The following is a 16,594-nucleotide window of genomic DNA, read 5'->3' on the forward strand; positions in this document are numbered from 1 at the left end:
GAAGGATGATCCAATCAGAACAAGAGCATTCCTTAAGAACAATGCAGACTGTCAATTAGGTCTTGTATCTTTGATCGAGCCAACTTCTGTTGATCATGCTCTAGAAGATCCAGACTGGATAATTGCTATGCAAGAAGAACTGAATCAGTTTACAAGGAATGATGTTTGGGATCTTGTTCCTAGACCAGATGGATTCAATATAATCGGTACAAAATGGGTCTTCAGAAACAAGCTCAGTGAGAAAGGTGAAGTGGTAAGGAACAAAGCCAGACTGGTGGCTCAGGGTTATAGTCAGCAAGAAGGGATTGACTATACAGAAACCTTTGCACCAGTGGCCAGGAGTTTGCTGAGTCTATGCAGGCTGAGTTTGAAATGAGCATGATGGGAGAACTCAAGTATTTCCTTGGAATACAAATAAATCAAACATCAGAAGGAACGTATGTTCATCAAACCAAGTATGTGAAGGAACTTCTGAAGAAGTTTAATCTTCTAGACTGCAAAGAAGCCAAAACTCCTATGCATCCAACATGCATCCTAGGTAAGGATGAGGTAAGTAAGAAGGTAGATCAGAAGTTATACAGAGGTATGATTGGATCTCTCCTATATTTGACTGCTTCTAGACCTGACATTCTGTTCAGTGTTTGTTTGTGTGCTAGATTCCAATCAGATCCTAGAGAATCTCATTTAACTGCTGTTAAGAGAATTCTAAGGTATCTGAAAGGTACTACTAATGTTGGCTTAGTTTACAGAAAATCTAAAGAATACAACTTAGTAGGATTCTGCGATGCTGACTATGCTGGAGACAGAATTGAAAGAAAAAGTACTTCAGGAAGTTGCCAATTTCTTGGAAGTCATTTGATCTATTGGTATAGCAAGAAGCAAGCAACTATTGCTCTATCAACAACAGAAGCAGAATATGTCGCTGCTGCTGGTTGTAGTACACAGATGCTCTGGATGAAGAGTCAGTTAGAAGATTATCAGATATTTGAGAGTAACATTCCTATATTCTGTGATAATACTTCTGCTATATGTTTATCTAAGAATCCTATTCTTCATTCAAAGGCTAAACATATTGAAATTAAACATCATTTCATAAGGGACTATGTTCAGAAGGGTGTTATATCTTTAAACTTTGTTGATACAGACCATCAATGGGCTGATATCTTTACAAAACCCCTGGCTGAAGATAGGTTTAAGTTCATTCTGAAGAACATCAGTATGGATTTATGCCCAGAATGAGAAGATGAGAAGTTCTTATGTATGAGTATCTTCTGAAATGAAAATGGACTATTTTTTTTAATCAGAAGTTCTGATTGAAATCTTTTAGAAATTATGATTCGGTTATTACTAACGTTTCATTGTCTAAGTTGATTCAGAACCTCTTTTAAAGCAAAACAGCTGTAACGTTTTATCTCGGGATGGTAAACCTGTCGTTACTATTCATGGATAAGCGCGCGTGCAGTTGAAGGGACGCCGACCATAGGTAACTGTGCTAGTCACCTCATTTTTCTTTATTATCTCTCCTCACGTCACGTAACATTAAATGCTTTTCATCATTTACTCTCTTTCAGTTTTTCTTTATATTCTTCAAACACTTCTCCTTCCCTCTCATATTTTCTCTATTCACTCTATCTTTTTGCATTCATATCAAACCCTAGCTGTTCATTATCTGCAAATCCATCATGAACTCTTCATCAAGCCCTGGAAACCATGGAAAAGATCAAAACAAAAAGAGAAAAGCTGTTGAAACAATCTGCTTGTTAAACATCTTCTCATGTAATATCTTTTGATTATCAATAAAAAGTTTCCTTGATTTACATTCCAGTGATTTTATTTGTCGTTTTATTCATCTGAATCTTTTGAAATATTCTTTTTGATGTTATGACAAAAAGGGGGAGAAGATAAATGATAAATGATTTGATTAATCTATTAGTTGCTGGGTAAAGCTCCCACACATTTACTAACAAGAACTGCAAGTTCTATATGGTTTAAGTGTTTTGCAGGTATAAAGAAGTGAAGAGAATCTTCAAAGCAAACACAAGAAGCAAAACCATGGAAACTGAAGCAAGCTGAGTGCTGTCAAGCTTCAGAAATCAGAAGCAAGAAAGAAGAATGAATCAGAAGCACTGATAATAGAATTTGATCCATATTTGTCTATTTGTTCTGACAAAATTCTATTTGCTCTGATACATTATTTTAGCCTATATGGCTCTGATACATATCATGTGTTCTAATATACATTTTATGTTCTGACTCATTCATGCTGACTTTTGTCGTTTAGTTTTTGTTCTGTAACATTTCAGGATGTAGAGATGCTCTGATGATGCTCTGGTACATTCAACAATGTTCTGATACAAATCTAGCATGAAGTGATGTTGGTGGAAATTCAAAGCTCTGAAGCTATCCGAGGGAAGCAGAAATCAGAAGCTGCGAATATTCTAAAGATCCAGAAAACTCAAGTTCTGAAGCTGTCCTAAATGGAAGCAGAAATCAGAAGCTGTGAATGTTCAGAAGATCAAAGAAATTCAAGTTCTGAAGCTGTCCTAGATGGAAGCAGGAATCAGAAGCTGTGAGTGTTCTAGGGATCTAAAGAAATTCTAGTTCTGAAGCTATCCTATGGAAGCAGAAGTCAGAAGCTATGAATTCTCTGAAGACAAGAAGCTTATGTGATCGTCTCTACCGAAATAATCAGGGAAGTCTTTTATTAAAGTTCTTCGAGTATTTATTTCAGGGGGAGATTATTTATCTCAGGGGGAGATTGTTAATCTCAGGGGGAGACATATTCATATGCTTATGCTATAGCTGTGTAATTTGTCTTTTGCCGTCTGCTCTTTCTGATCGCAAATTCATATCATTTATATATGTTTTTGTCATCATCAAAAAGGGGGAGATTGTTAGAACAAGAATTGTTCTGATCAATTATCTTAGTTTTGATGATAACAATAATATGAATTTTGCTTAAGATAATATGGTACTCTAATCCAATGCAATTTCCTTTTCAGGAAATATATAAAGAGTATGCATAATTCAGCGCTCAGAAGCTTTGTCTCAAAGGGTTCAGCATGCAACATCAGAACATGGTCTGGCAAGACATCAGAAGATGGTCGAAGCAGAATCAGAACATGGGTCTATGGAAGCATCAGAAGAACAAGAGAACAGAAGCACTGAAGTTCTGATGGTATCACGCTCAGAAGCACTTCAAGGTCAGAACATCAGAAGATGCTTTGCACCAAGCTGTTTGACTCTGATGATATTCAAACGTTGTATTCACAAACATCAGATCAGAAGGAAGTACAAGTGGCAAGCTACGCTGACTGACAAAAGGAACGTTAAAAGCTACTAAAGGCTACGTCAGTAGACACAGCGTGAACAAGGCTCGAGGTAGTTGACAAAAGCGTATAACATTAAATGCGATGCTGTACGGAACACGCAAAGCATTAATTGCACTCAACGGTCATCTTCTCCAACGCCTATAAATATGAAGTTCTGATGAGAAGCAAGGTTAACGATCCTGAACAAAACAACGCCTATTAACTTGCTGAAACTCTGTTCAAATTCAAAGCTCAGAATCTTCATCTTCATCAAAGCTCACTACATTGCTGTTGTAATATATTAGTGAGATTAAGCTTAAACGTTAAGAGAAATATCACAGTTTGTGATTATAGCTTTTAAGAAGCAATTGTAATACTCTTAGAATTGATTACATTAAGTTGTAAGGAACTAGAGTGATCGTGTGGATCAGAATACTCTAGGAAGTCTTAGAGGTTATCTAAGCAGGTTGTAACTAGAGTGATCGTGTGGATCAGTATACTCTAGAAAAGTCTTAGAGGGTATCTAAGCAGTTGTTCCTGGAGTGATCAGTGTGTGATCAGAAGACTCTGGAAGACTTAGTTGCTGACTAAGTGGAGAACCATTGTAATCCGTGCGATTAGTGGATTAAATCCTCAGTTGAGGTAAATCATCTCTGCGGGGGTGGACTGGAGTAGTTTAGTTAACAACGAACCAGGATAAAAATAACTGTGCAATTTATTTTTATCTGTCAAGTTTTTAAAGCTACACTTATTCAAACCCCCCCTTTCTAAGTGTTTTTCTATCCTTCAATACAAAACCCAACAAATAGAGAATACATAGAGGAAGAGCAATGAGCCGAAAATCTCATGGGTTGTCAGCTCCGATCGATCCACCTCAGATCATCTGTATGCAAGCTCCATAGTTGTTTTCAAGCTCTTTCTACCAAAAAAATGGTTGGTAATGGACTGGGAACAAGAAAACCCCAAAACATTCTTGTTCACGTCGAGCAGAACAGATGGCCAACAACGATTGGTTTGATCTTCGGTGATGTTTGATAAAAATGGGGTTGTACCTGCAAGGTACTCCGATGCCAAAATAAGTAAAGGAACAACAAGGTACAACAGAAAGTATGAGATTTTGGAAAAGTTTTGGATTACCTTTCCCTCTAGAGGTAGATGGCTATTTATAGTGTTCTCTTTGGTGAAGATTGGGTCACGCTATATTTGTGGGCCTGGACGTGATTTTCGGGCCCAAAATATAGGAAATAGTTGACTAGGTCTTGACTAGCTGATCGTAGGAGACTAGTCGTTGCCGGGGACGACTGCCCAACATGCTCGGATAATCCTTGGTCGTGGGGGACCTAGAGAGTAGGCATGCCCGCTAAAAGGGGGGGTTTCCTCAAGCTCGTTCTACAGATTGGGCCAATGCTTATTAGGCCGCTTCATGCAAATGAGTGGATTGGGCCTAATGGAAAGATTTGGCCAGTCCAGAACAGGATCCCCCAAGTCGTTGCTTTTGGCCGTGGAAGTGATGACTTAATGATGTTTAAGAGCAGTCACGGGGGTCTTCCGAGGAGGTCGTAGTCGTGACCGTGCAGACTGGCGGTGCACGACTGGACCGGGGCGTCAGATGGGGAGATGAACAACTTGTTTGGAAGTGGAGAGTATCGTTTGCATGTTCGCCCCGAGCTTTCTGTTGAATTTAATGTGTGATGATTGCTAGCCTAGTGACTAGGGTTTAGGGTTTAATGATGGCTCTTTCTCTTGCCAAGCGTGCACGTCACATGAGGAATTCAAATGCTTATAAATACTTTGAACCCTCCTTTGTTTGAACTTTTACGCTCTCTCAGAACTCTCATATGTCCCAACTGTCTGTTACTTCCTCCACTGTCACCTCCGTCGTACGCGTCTCAAGTTCTCGAGTTTCAAGCTCCCTTCCAACTATTCATAGTAAGTATGATTCCTTTTTTTTCTTCTATTTTAGTGTATTTCTCAAGTTTGATTTACAAATGCATGTGGTTAGGATAGTTTTAGGTTGATTGATAGTTATTTTCCAGCAAGGTGTTGGTGGTTCACTACGGCGATGTCGTGTTTTTCCTTATTTTTGTAGAGGGTTATTCTTTAGAACCATTGTAAAATTCATTTTCGAGGGTAGTGTATCTCCAGACTTTGGTTGGAGCCTTTTCTACCTGGGAAACCACTTGAGTTTTCCGGTTGAGCTTCAATTGGAATCTGGAATTCACAGAGGCTTTGCTGGTTACTTATGTTGAGGACGCTAAACTCAACATCCTGTTCCTCGAGTGAGGGTATGGGCCGAGGAGATTTCGGGTGCCGTTCACAGATTTTCAGATTTCTGTCTTTAACCACCTAGAACTCGCGCCCAACTAGCTTCATCCGAATGCAATCGCCTTTCTCTGGGCCTTTGAACTGACGTGTCAATATCTAGAGATTGGGGCCAATATCTCCCTACTCTTCTACTATTTTCACGTGCAGGGCAAGATGGCTCACGGGCAATATGGTTGGGTTTCTTTGAAATAGGCCAATAAGCTCTTCAAACCCTTCTCTAACTACCTCAAGCATTTCAAGACACATTATTTTCTCCTCCGACCTCAATCGACAGCAACTCGGGATTTAGTCTTTTATCGTGTGCCGTTGTTGGATGCTCGTGGTCGTCCGGTCTTGAATGATATCGGTGACCCGAGGATGATTAGGAAGCAGAAGTTTCATTTTCTATGGTCATCGGATCATTTTAACTATACTACTGATCAGTACCTTACCAGACTTGGGGAGCTGGACGAAGATGATCGGGCCGCTTTTCAGGAGTTTTTTGGCTTTGTGCAGAGCTTTTCCCCCGTCCAAAAGGTGTACCATGCAGGGAGACCAGTGTTTAATGCTGATAGGGAACTAGAATTTGAGCCTCGTTATATTAATGTTAAGGAGTTGGTTGAGTGTGACTCAGTCGAAAGGGCCACAGCTCTTCTAGGTACCCATTTAATTAGAGTCGGTAATAAAAGGACCGAGGAGGTCCATGCCCCACCAAACAAACGACCACGGTGAGATGATAAAGATTTGAGTTCGTTTGGGGGCTCCAAGTTCATGTCCCCAAAATGTTGGCATTTATCACATTTTTTCACGTGCTCTTTGGTGTCTTGCTGCATGGTGGGGTAGTAATATCCTGCTCGTAGTGCCTTCGGGCGAGGGATCTTCCTCCTAAATGCTGAGCGCTTATCCCCTCATGTATCTCTCGTAGGACGTGGGGGATTTTGCTTTCGTCAATGCATTTGAGGAGGGGGATTGAGAATCCCCTACGATATAGCTGGCTGTCGATCAGCACGTAAGAGCAGGGTTTCCTCCTAACAATGGCAAAAAATACTAACACTAAGGCTTTTATGTAGCATTGGGTTTCTACTTATCCTTAGTATGGACTTCCTTGCATCCTCTAATATTTAACTTTAGCAGTTCATAACAATAAGGCTTTTTGTGTCCATATTTACCACAATGGTGACATATCAACAATTGTTTCTTATTACAACTGTAATAAGTTGACACATGTTAAGCACGATGTTGTGACATGTGGTCTGACATAAGAACCTTAGTCTTCTTTCCAAGTATAACAATTTTCTCTGAGGGAATCTTCATATCTTTTATGCTCGTCCCAAGATTTATTCACTTCATAGCATTGGATATCTCCCAAAATTCCATCATTCCATGAAGAGAATTTGAGCTAGTTTTCAAATTACTTTCCAACTGAGTCAAATCATCAATTTTGGAGTTTAGTGAATAAATTAATTTTTCTACACTTGTGATGGTTAACGCAAAATCCTTTATTTCCTCCTAAAGTCAACCAATGGTTTTCTTCTGGATGTTTATTCTCCAACATGTTTCTTTCCACTTGGAATGCAAGATCTTGAAGAATGTATCAAACTCTTCTTCAAACGGGTCTTTAATACTGGATACACTTGCAAATTCACATCTTTCAGAATAAGCCATCACATTGTTGGTAGCTTATCCCACACCTTCACTATCAGGATCAAGAGCAGACCAAGTGATGGTTAATCACTTTTTCTGTCTCTTTAGAAAGGTAGGACATTCTACTTTAATGTGTCCACAACTGTCACATTCATAACCCTGAGTACCTTGCCACCATTGGATTTGTCTTCACTCCTGTCTTTATTATGGGGACTGATGTTGGACCTCTTGTCTTGGACATTAGTCCTTCATTTTTTGTCTATATACTTCAAGGAATGGTTGAAATTTCCCCCAAGAAGAGCTATAACTTCTAACACGTTCTCCTCTTTATCATCATGAATTTCTTCCACCTGAGTGTTGGAAACAAAGGTTGTTCCTTTGTTCTTCTTTTCAACCCTATCGTTGATGGATATCTCAAAGGTTTGTAAGGAACCAATGAGTTCATCAACCTTGATGTTGCTCAAGTTTCGAGCTTCTTAAATAGTAGTCACTTTCATATCAAACCTCTAAGGCAAGAATATGAGATTTTCTTTGGCAAGCTTTTCCTCAGACATCTTTTCTCCTAATTAAAATAAAGTGTTGTCAATATCACGCAATCTGATGTGAAATTCACTGATAGATTCATCTTCATTCATCCTTAGATTCTCAAACTAGGTGGTAAGGAGTTATAGCCTTGACATACGAACTTTTGATGTGCCTTCATGTGTAGTTTTGAGAATCTCCCATGCTTTTTTGACCTCTGAACATGTGCTAATTAATCTGAACATGTTCTTATCCACACCATTGAAACTAGTATTCAAAGCCTTGGAATTTCCAAGAGCTTCAACATCTTCAGCTTCAGTCCAACCAACTTCTAGTTTCAAACTAGTTGTACCATCTTTAGAAGTAACCACTGGATGTTTCCATCCTTTTATAACTACTTTCCACACTTTGATGTCCATGGATTTGAGAAAGATGGTCATCATTGACTTTCAATAATCATAGTTGGTGCCCTCCAAAATAGGTGATTTGTTGTCTGATCCTCCATCTTTCATTGTATCCATTTTAGCAAAATGTATATACCTTGGAGATCACCCAATAGGCTAGGGTGTCTGCTTTGGTGCCAATTAAAATTCCATTTCTCAAGGGACAAATGTCGCACACGATGTCCTAGCACCTGGTTCGACAAGTTGAACCAGGGCCGCCATAATTTACTAGTACAAGATGATGGAGCAGAAAAACAATTAATAACACATAGAATTAATAACTCATTTCGGTAAAACCACACCCACGTCTGGAGGGTTGAGTCCATAACCCAAGAAAGGAAATTCACTATTAGTAGCTTAGTACAATCAGTCTTACAAGCAACAATAAACCATATGTTGTCCTATGCCTTTTCCTGACTCTATTCAATTAACTTGAGCATTAGAGTGTTAATCTTGTAGGTCAACTTTTCTCCACCGTATTAAGCAATGAACCACCGTAATGGATATCGAATTCGTCCTCGTTGATCAAATCTAATTCTAAAACAAGAACAATATTATATGAAATAACTTAAATAATTTGAAGTAGTACACATTTTAATAATTTTATTTCTAACTATTAATAATTTTTTTAACCATTACCAATTACCAGCAACTTTCCAAAAAAAACCAATTACTATCATTTACATTTAATAATAATCAAAGAAACAAAGTAGTTGTAATTCACAATCTCCAAAAGGTAACCAAAAGAAGTTAACACTATCCATCCCATTCCACGATCCAAGCGACTCCGCTGACTTACAATCTCCACCATCGATAAACAATCATCCAACGACCCACATTTAAACACCAGCACAAATTCTCAATCCGTGCCTTTCCATTTCCACCAATCAACGCTCTCCATTTCCCACTCACATTTCAATATATAAATATCTTCCCACCCATTTCCACTTACACCATCACTTTCTCTTCAATCATCTCTCAATATCTCATCAACGGTTAATCTTTCTCTCTCCGCCATGTCGACCACCGCTCAAACCAAGCCCAAGAAAACCGCCGCCGCAAAGAAGCCACTCTCTCATCCTACTTTCGCAGAGGTACATAACCGAATCCTGTTCAAAATTTCAATAATCTTCAATTAATTTTGCTTATTTCATTGTCTAATTGGTTTTCTTGTTTGTTTTTGAAGATGATAACTGAAGCAATCACAACCCTGAAAGAAAGAACCGGTTCAAGCCAATACGCGATAACAAAATTCATCGAAGAGCAACACAAGGAGTTACCTCCAACCTACCGCAAGCTTGTCCTCCTCCAACTCAAGAAATCCGTTGCTTCCGGAAAGCTCGTCAAGGTGAAAAACTCATTCAAACTCGCACCTGCGGCTGCCAAAACCGCTCCGGCCAAAACCACGGCTGCTACCAAGACCACTAAAGCTGTTGCTAAAGCTGCTGTGAAACCTAAAGTCAAGGCTGCTGTGAAGCCGAAAGCGAAAGCCGCTGCTAAGCCGAAAGCTGTTGTGAAGCCGAAGGCGAAGAGTGTGAAGGCTACACCGGTGAAGAAGGCGGTTGCCAAGAAGGTTGTGAAGAAGGCGAAGAGTGTTAAGAGTCCGGCGAAGAAGGTGAAGAGCGTTAAAACTCCGGTGAAGAAGGCGAAGAAGTGAGGGGTTAGGGTTTGTTTAGTTTGATTGGGGTTTTTAGTTATGTGTGTAATTTTATGGTTTATTATTGTTATTGTTATTGTTTGTTAGAGAGATTAGAGCTGAAAATTAGAGTGTTAGGAGGTTGTTGCTGTAAATTGTTTAGGAGAAACACATCTTGTGTTCTTTGTACTCGACGCCATTCCTAATGAACTGGGTTTACTGTTTTCATCATTTAGAAGCATTGATTAGTATTTTGTGATGCCACTTTCATTTTTTAATTTCCTTATGCAAATTAGTATATTCTTATAATTAAATACATCTCACATTAGAAATATGACTTGGCCTAATTAGTATACTTGTAATTGAGTTTTATGATTATGAAGTAACACAAAGGGTTTTAATTGGAAGTAGCACAATGGGTTGTATTTCGGGGACGTTGAATTGTTCCTTTTTCATAATCTTGTAAATAATACCCAGCGCTAATAAAAACGTTATATTATATTTTAAGTAGGTTTCAAATTGTAGAAGGATTTTAAATCAATTTACAATTAATCTATATATATCTATAGTTTACAATTGCAAGGCAAATTGTGTTGTTAATTGGATTAAAATATAACGACTTGCAGTAAATTTATTTGATACAAATTCTCTTTAAAGCTTAGTTGCCATTTTACGAAGAGCTCGAAGAGCACGATTATGTTGAAGTATTTTAGCTATTTTGATTAGGAAGAGAGCTTGTTTATCCTTTATGTTGAAGTACTATTCCAGTCATTTTTTGATGTTTTCGTGGTGTAAAATATTTTTTTAATTCTTTTTTTAATTAGTTGTTTTATTTAGTTTTTGTTTAAAAAAGTTTTTTGTTTATGATTACCGTCGTTGACCAAAAAAAGTTTTTATTTTTGAAAATGATTTTATTCATCCAATTAGTATTATTTTTCGCTAGCAGTTGCACCCTTTTACTATGAGATTCATTTCTGAAAATTCGAAAAATATTTTTGAATGAATTCAGTAATATATCTTCAAACGTAATCAAATCTCATTCAGTGCAAAAATTCAGTTCATTATTTGTTCCTATTACCATCAATTAAAAAAAAGTTTCAATTCCAAAAAGTTTCAATTCCATCAAATAAATTATGTCTAATAAATATATATAAATGACTAATAAATTGTATATGAAAAACATTTTCTCAACAAATAAATATTTATGTCAAAAAATAATTATTATTCTCTATACAAATTAATCTATAATAATTATGTATATAAAACTATACTTTTATATATTGAATTACTAAAAAAAATAAAAAATATAAAAGTATATGTGAATTAATCAAGAAGATATATAAAATTATATGTGAATTATATATTAGTCAAAAATGATTTTCTATGATAATTATATGCATAATTATTTTTTTTAATTATTTTCTATATTAATTAATTCTATATTATATTTTATAATTATTTTCTATATTAATTACTTATATAATTATTTTTTATAATTATTTTCTATATTAATTAATTCTATATTATATTTTATAATTATTTTTTATAATTATTTTTTATAATTATTTTCTATATTAATTACTTATATAATTTTTTTCTGATTATTTTCTATAATAATTAAATATGTATAATTATTACAAAAACCCTTTTTGATATATAATTTATCAAACATTTATATATATATATATATATATATATATATATATATATATATATATATATATATATATATATATATATATATATATATATATATATATATATATATATATATATATATATATATATATATATATATATATATATATATATATATATATTTATTGAACATATAATTCAATTGATAGAATTAAAATATAAATTAATGATAATTGAAACAAACGATATATTCGGAGATACATCTCCGAATTAATCTTTGATGAATTTAGAGATAAGAGATGTATTTCCGAGTTAACCTTTGATGATTTCAGAGATAAAATATATTTTTAAATTAAATTTTTATAAAAAAATAAAATTTAAGTTGAAAATATATTTCCAAACAAAAATTTCTAAAAATACTTTATTTGGAAAATATATTTCCAAATAAAATTTAAGTTGAAAATATATTTTTAGATGTATTTCCGAGTTAACCTTTGATGATTTCAGAGATAAAATATATTATTTCTTCAAATTTTACAAATTGGTCCTCATATTTTCCAAAATTATAAAATTGACCCCAAAATTTTTTAAAAAATTGCAAATTGGTCCTTAATAATTTTTAAAATTTATAATTTGGTCCTTCAAATTTTTAAAAATTGCAATTTGGTCCCTACTTTTCAATTTTTTAATTTGGTCCAAAACATTTATATTTTATAAAAAATACCCAAAAAATCTAACAATGAATTACCTTAATACTTCATCCAAACAAAATAATTTAAAATGAATGGATTTCAATTGAATCATTTGAATTGCTTTGAATTTTAAATTTCGTTAAAATTTCTAATTACCTCATCCAAACACACTCTTAAAGACTTAAAGAATGCATAAGGGGTGCAATCAAAAATTGCCCTCCACTATCCTGAAGTTAGATTGTTGTACCCAACCGCCACAACGCATTCCTCAAATAAAGTAGACAATGTATGAGCCCACTTGTTTAAATAATAATAATAAAAAAATTTATAATTTGAAGAATGATTTTACATACATTTAAAAAAAAAAAATACTATAACACTATAAGCATCTAAATTTTAAGATTATTATTTGGAATAATAAATATTTATAAAACAAAGATTAGAAGTGTTCGCACGGTTTGATTTTGAAACAAATATTTTTGAAACAAATATTTATAAAATAAACATTTATAAAAATACTATAACTCTCTTAAAATTATATCATCATATCATACTAAATTATAATCCTATAACTTCTCCTAATAAAATTTCCCGCCAAAACTATTATAAATAATAAAAATAAATATTATAAATAATAAATAATAGAAATTTTGAAAACTATTTAAAAGTTTTCCATGACCCCATTAATTCCACTACTTAATTACCAATTTAGGAAAAAAATATCACTAATTAAAAAAACTCTAATTAAAAAAAGTAAAATAGAACATGTATTAATAAAAAAATTAATTAATGAATTAAGTTACCACTACTTCATTACCAATTACTATTAGCAGTTCTAACTTAGTATTAACTACAACCACCAACACATATGCCACTAAACCATTATTCTTTTTCATAGATGAATAAACTGTTTCTAAAACTAATAAATACTTCTACATTCATTCAATTTGGTACAATATTTTTATGTTAATTTTTGTCATTGTTATTGCAGTCAATATCTATATTATGGTGGTATCTAAAAATATTCATCGACAACCTTTACTATTCTTCTCAAAATTATGTAGAGTGCAATCATTTTCTTTTTTAAAACCAAAAGGAGGTAAAATAAATAATGTCAATCTCATTATTATTAATGTGATTTGCCTTCTTTTTATTTTTATTGTTGTTTGCTAATAATTTTTTTATTATGTTTTTAAGTAATTATACTATTGAACAACATGTCTTCTTTTGTGTTGTGTTGTGTTGTTATTTGCTAATTTTTTTATTATATATTTTTTTAGTAATCATATTGTTAAAAAAATTGTTGTTAGTGGGATGAATTACGAGATGAAATAAAATCTTTGTTGTCACATATTTTTTTATATAGTTTTTTTATTACTAAGCCATCCTCTATAATAATTCCCCTAATTCTATTAACTCCCAATAATTTATAAAACCTCCACCCATGTTTGAAGTATTGCATTTTTTTTGTTAGTAGTATTTATAGTAATTTAGATGTTCACAAAATGCTTATACAAGATATGTTATACTATTTTATTTTCTCTTAATTTATGAATATTTATAACTTTTTATTTTAAATTAATGTATAAATTAAATTAGAAGCACAACTACTATTAAATAATTAAATTATATATTTTGATTTAATTTTTAAAATTATATTAATATTATGGTAGAACATATCCCGTGCATAGCACGGGTGTACGTCTAGTTTGTATAAAATTCAATAACGATTAGAAGTGTTCGCACTGTTTGATTTTGAAAGAATCCAATATTTAATTAGATGAAAAATAGATAGATTAATTAAATTAAATTTTCATATTTTGCAATAAAACAAAAAAGAATCCAGTACTTAAAAGATGAGAAATGATCTGAATTAAATTGATGAAATGATCTGAATTAAATTGATTTAGTACATTAAAAATAAATATAAAAAATATTTTATTTACATTAAATAACTTGCATAATATTATGAAATTTTTTATAATTAGTCTTTTTTCCATAGCATATTCAACAAAATATAATATAAAAATATCTAACTAAAGCTTTTATAGTTATGATAGTTTTTTTAGCTAGAATATGAATATATATTGAGGCGTTTGGTTCAGGGATTCAAAAACGAGTCTTAAGAATAAATTAGGTGAGAATAAAAATAGAAAAATGTTTAAAAAAATTTAGATAAATAATTTTTTTTTGACAAATTTAGATAAATAATTGATTATTTCATATATAAAAATATTTAGATGAATATTAATTTTTTTCCCCTATACGATTTTTGGATAAAAATATTTGATCATAAATACTATTTCTCGTATATAAAAACATTTAGATCAATAATAGATTTTTTTCCTATATACAGACTTCATTTTTGTTTAAAATATTATTATTTTTTTAAAAATATGTTTATTTGATATTCTTAGAAAAATTAATAACTATATTTTTAATAAAAAAATCATATGAAATTTTATGCAATAAATATTTCTACCTTTTTATATGGGAATAAGATCATTTAAATTATAAAAGTTATTACAAGCTATTTTATTTTTTGGAACCTTTACACTAAAGAATAAGTTTTCTCTAAACTCTTAACAAACATGGTATAACTATTTTTTAAAGATTATTTTTAATTTTTTTGGACTAAGAATCTAACTCATTTCATTAATAAGTATATTGTGAACGATACATCGTTAAAAATGTGAAAACTAGTAAGAAATGGAGACGCCTTTGCCAAAACATGAACAACCTCATTAACTTTTCTTTTAATGAACTTAATATGAAAGTTCCTAACAGATTGAGTCAATAGGTGATGAGATTGAGTCAATAGGTGATGACAGACTCGAGAAATGACACCGAAATCTGAGTCGTTTGGCTTAAGAGTGATCACACTATCCAAACAGTTTTAAAATCCGACTCGAAATTCACATTATTAAAGGCAAGATCCAACACCCATTTGATAGAAGCCAAGAGACCTAGAGCTTCACATGTATCAACATCAGTAATAAGTGAAAACCACTATGGTCGGGCTGCAATAAAAAGACCTTCATCGTTTTTAAAACAAGCACCTATTCCAATCTTATTATTAGAAAAAAGATGCATCAATATTGCATTTTAACCGATCAAATGGTGGCTTACTCCACTTAGTATCATTTGTCAGTTACACTATTGGAGAAACTATGTTTCTAACGTGTTTGGCGTCTCTCCAACCTGACAAAAGATGTGTAGCTTAAATGCAAATATTATCTGGAGAGTCCTCAATATGATTTCATAGAGCGTTGTTTCTACCTTTCCATAAACTCGACATAATAATTGAAAAGACCGCCTGAAGTTTTTGATTAGAAATCTGCAAAAAAGAAAAAACAACATAAGAGAAATCTCCTCCATTGTTAATTAGCTGCTAAATAGTGTGCCAGAGTCCCACTTTTTTCCGGCAAACATGCTCTTAGGACATTGAAAATATAAGTGAAAATATAAGTGATTATTATGAAAGATACACCCTATGCTTTTAAAGACAATAGAAAAATTGAAATTAAAATTTTTCAAGTATAAAATTTCTTATTTTTTGTTTTTCGGTATAGGTTGAGAATAACACAAACGACATTTAATTTTTTTCTTCTTAAAAACGAATGCATGATATTAATTTTTATGATAATGATGATATGATTTTTGCGAATCAATTATAATTGGTTCGGGTAGACAAACTTGCAAGTAGAATATTGTAAATCCGAACCAATTAACAATAACATCAATTTTCACCCGAACTTACAAAAAATGTCGACACAAACTCTGTAATTTAATATAAGGTGAACTTCGGGATCTTTAAACTTAGTTAGTCCAATCAAATACCATTATTCAATCACATGTTATTTTTTATAATTATTTTATTTAAAATAAATTCTAATTCTAAACTAATTTAGACTAAAGATATCTATACCTAATTAGATATCAGAGTACCAAAGAATTTCCCTTAATTTAAACTATAATTTAATTTGAATTTGCTGAATCATGGAACACCTTAAAAACATTATGCTTACAAAGAAGATACGTAATCTTTCAGTTGCGGTAGTCTATTCAACAATTCTTTAAGAAAGACGGGTCAAAGAATATTTTAAAAAGATCGGAGTCTGAAATATTCTACATGCTTATTTGTGGGACATGTATCTAAATTTGAAATGATTTGGAAACGTGATTAATCAAACATTTTATATATAAAAAAACAATTTTTTCCTTTAATGTTCTCCTTATTTCTTCATGTTGAAGAGTCTCTCCCACATTAAATATGGTCTCAACTCAAGATTGGTACAAATTTTCATACAAACATGCCTTTCAATTTCATTCACAAACAATACTAAGACTATATAGTAAACAAAGAAGTGTATATATTATCAAATTAAACAAATGCAAACTCAG

At 32.7% G+C, this 16,594-nt stretch overlaps 1 protein-coding gene across 1 annotated transcript; it reads left to right on the plus strand.

Annotated features, from left to right (window-relative positions):
- Positions 1 to 9,177: 9,177 nt before the first annotated feature.
- Positions 9,178 to 10,091, plus strand: LOC131616601 (histone H1-like). The gene is made up of 2 exons (XM_058887969.1): positions 9,178 to 9,318; positions 9,411 to 10,091. The coding sequence occupies exons 1-2, from the start codon at positions 9,241 to 9,243 to the stop codon at positions 9,879 to 9,881; spliced, it is 549 nt and encodes a 182-aa protein (XP_058743952.1). The 5' UTR covers positions 9,178 to 9,240; the 3' UTR covers positions 9,882 to 10,091.
- Positions 10,092 to 16,594: the final 6,503 nt, after the last annotated feature.

The sequence above is a fragment of the Vicia villosa genome, linkage group LG1, assembly GCF_029867415.1.
Source record: "Vicia villosa cultivar HV-30 ecotype Madison, WI linkage group LG1, Vvil1.0, whole genome shotgun sequence".
Taxonomy (NCBI): Eukaryota; Viridiplantae; Streptophyta; class Magnoliopsida; order Fabales; family Fabaceae; genus Vicia; species Vicia villosa.

Excerpts from the sequence above, each read along its gene's own strand:
- LOC131616601 (XM_058887969.1), top strand. The coding sequence starts at position 9,241 with ATGTCGACCACCGCTCAAACCAAGCCCAAGAAAACCGCCGCCGCAAAG. Across the intron at positions 9,319-9,410 it reads CTCATCCTACTTTCGCAGAG|ATGATAACTGAAGCAATCAC; the intron begins GTACATAACCGA and ends TTGTTTTTGAAG.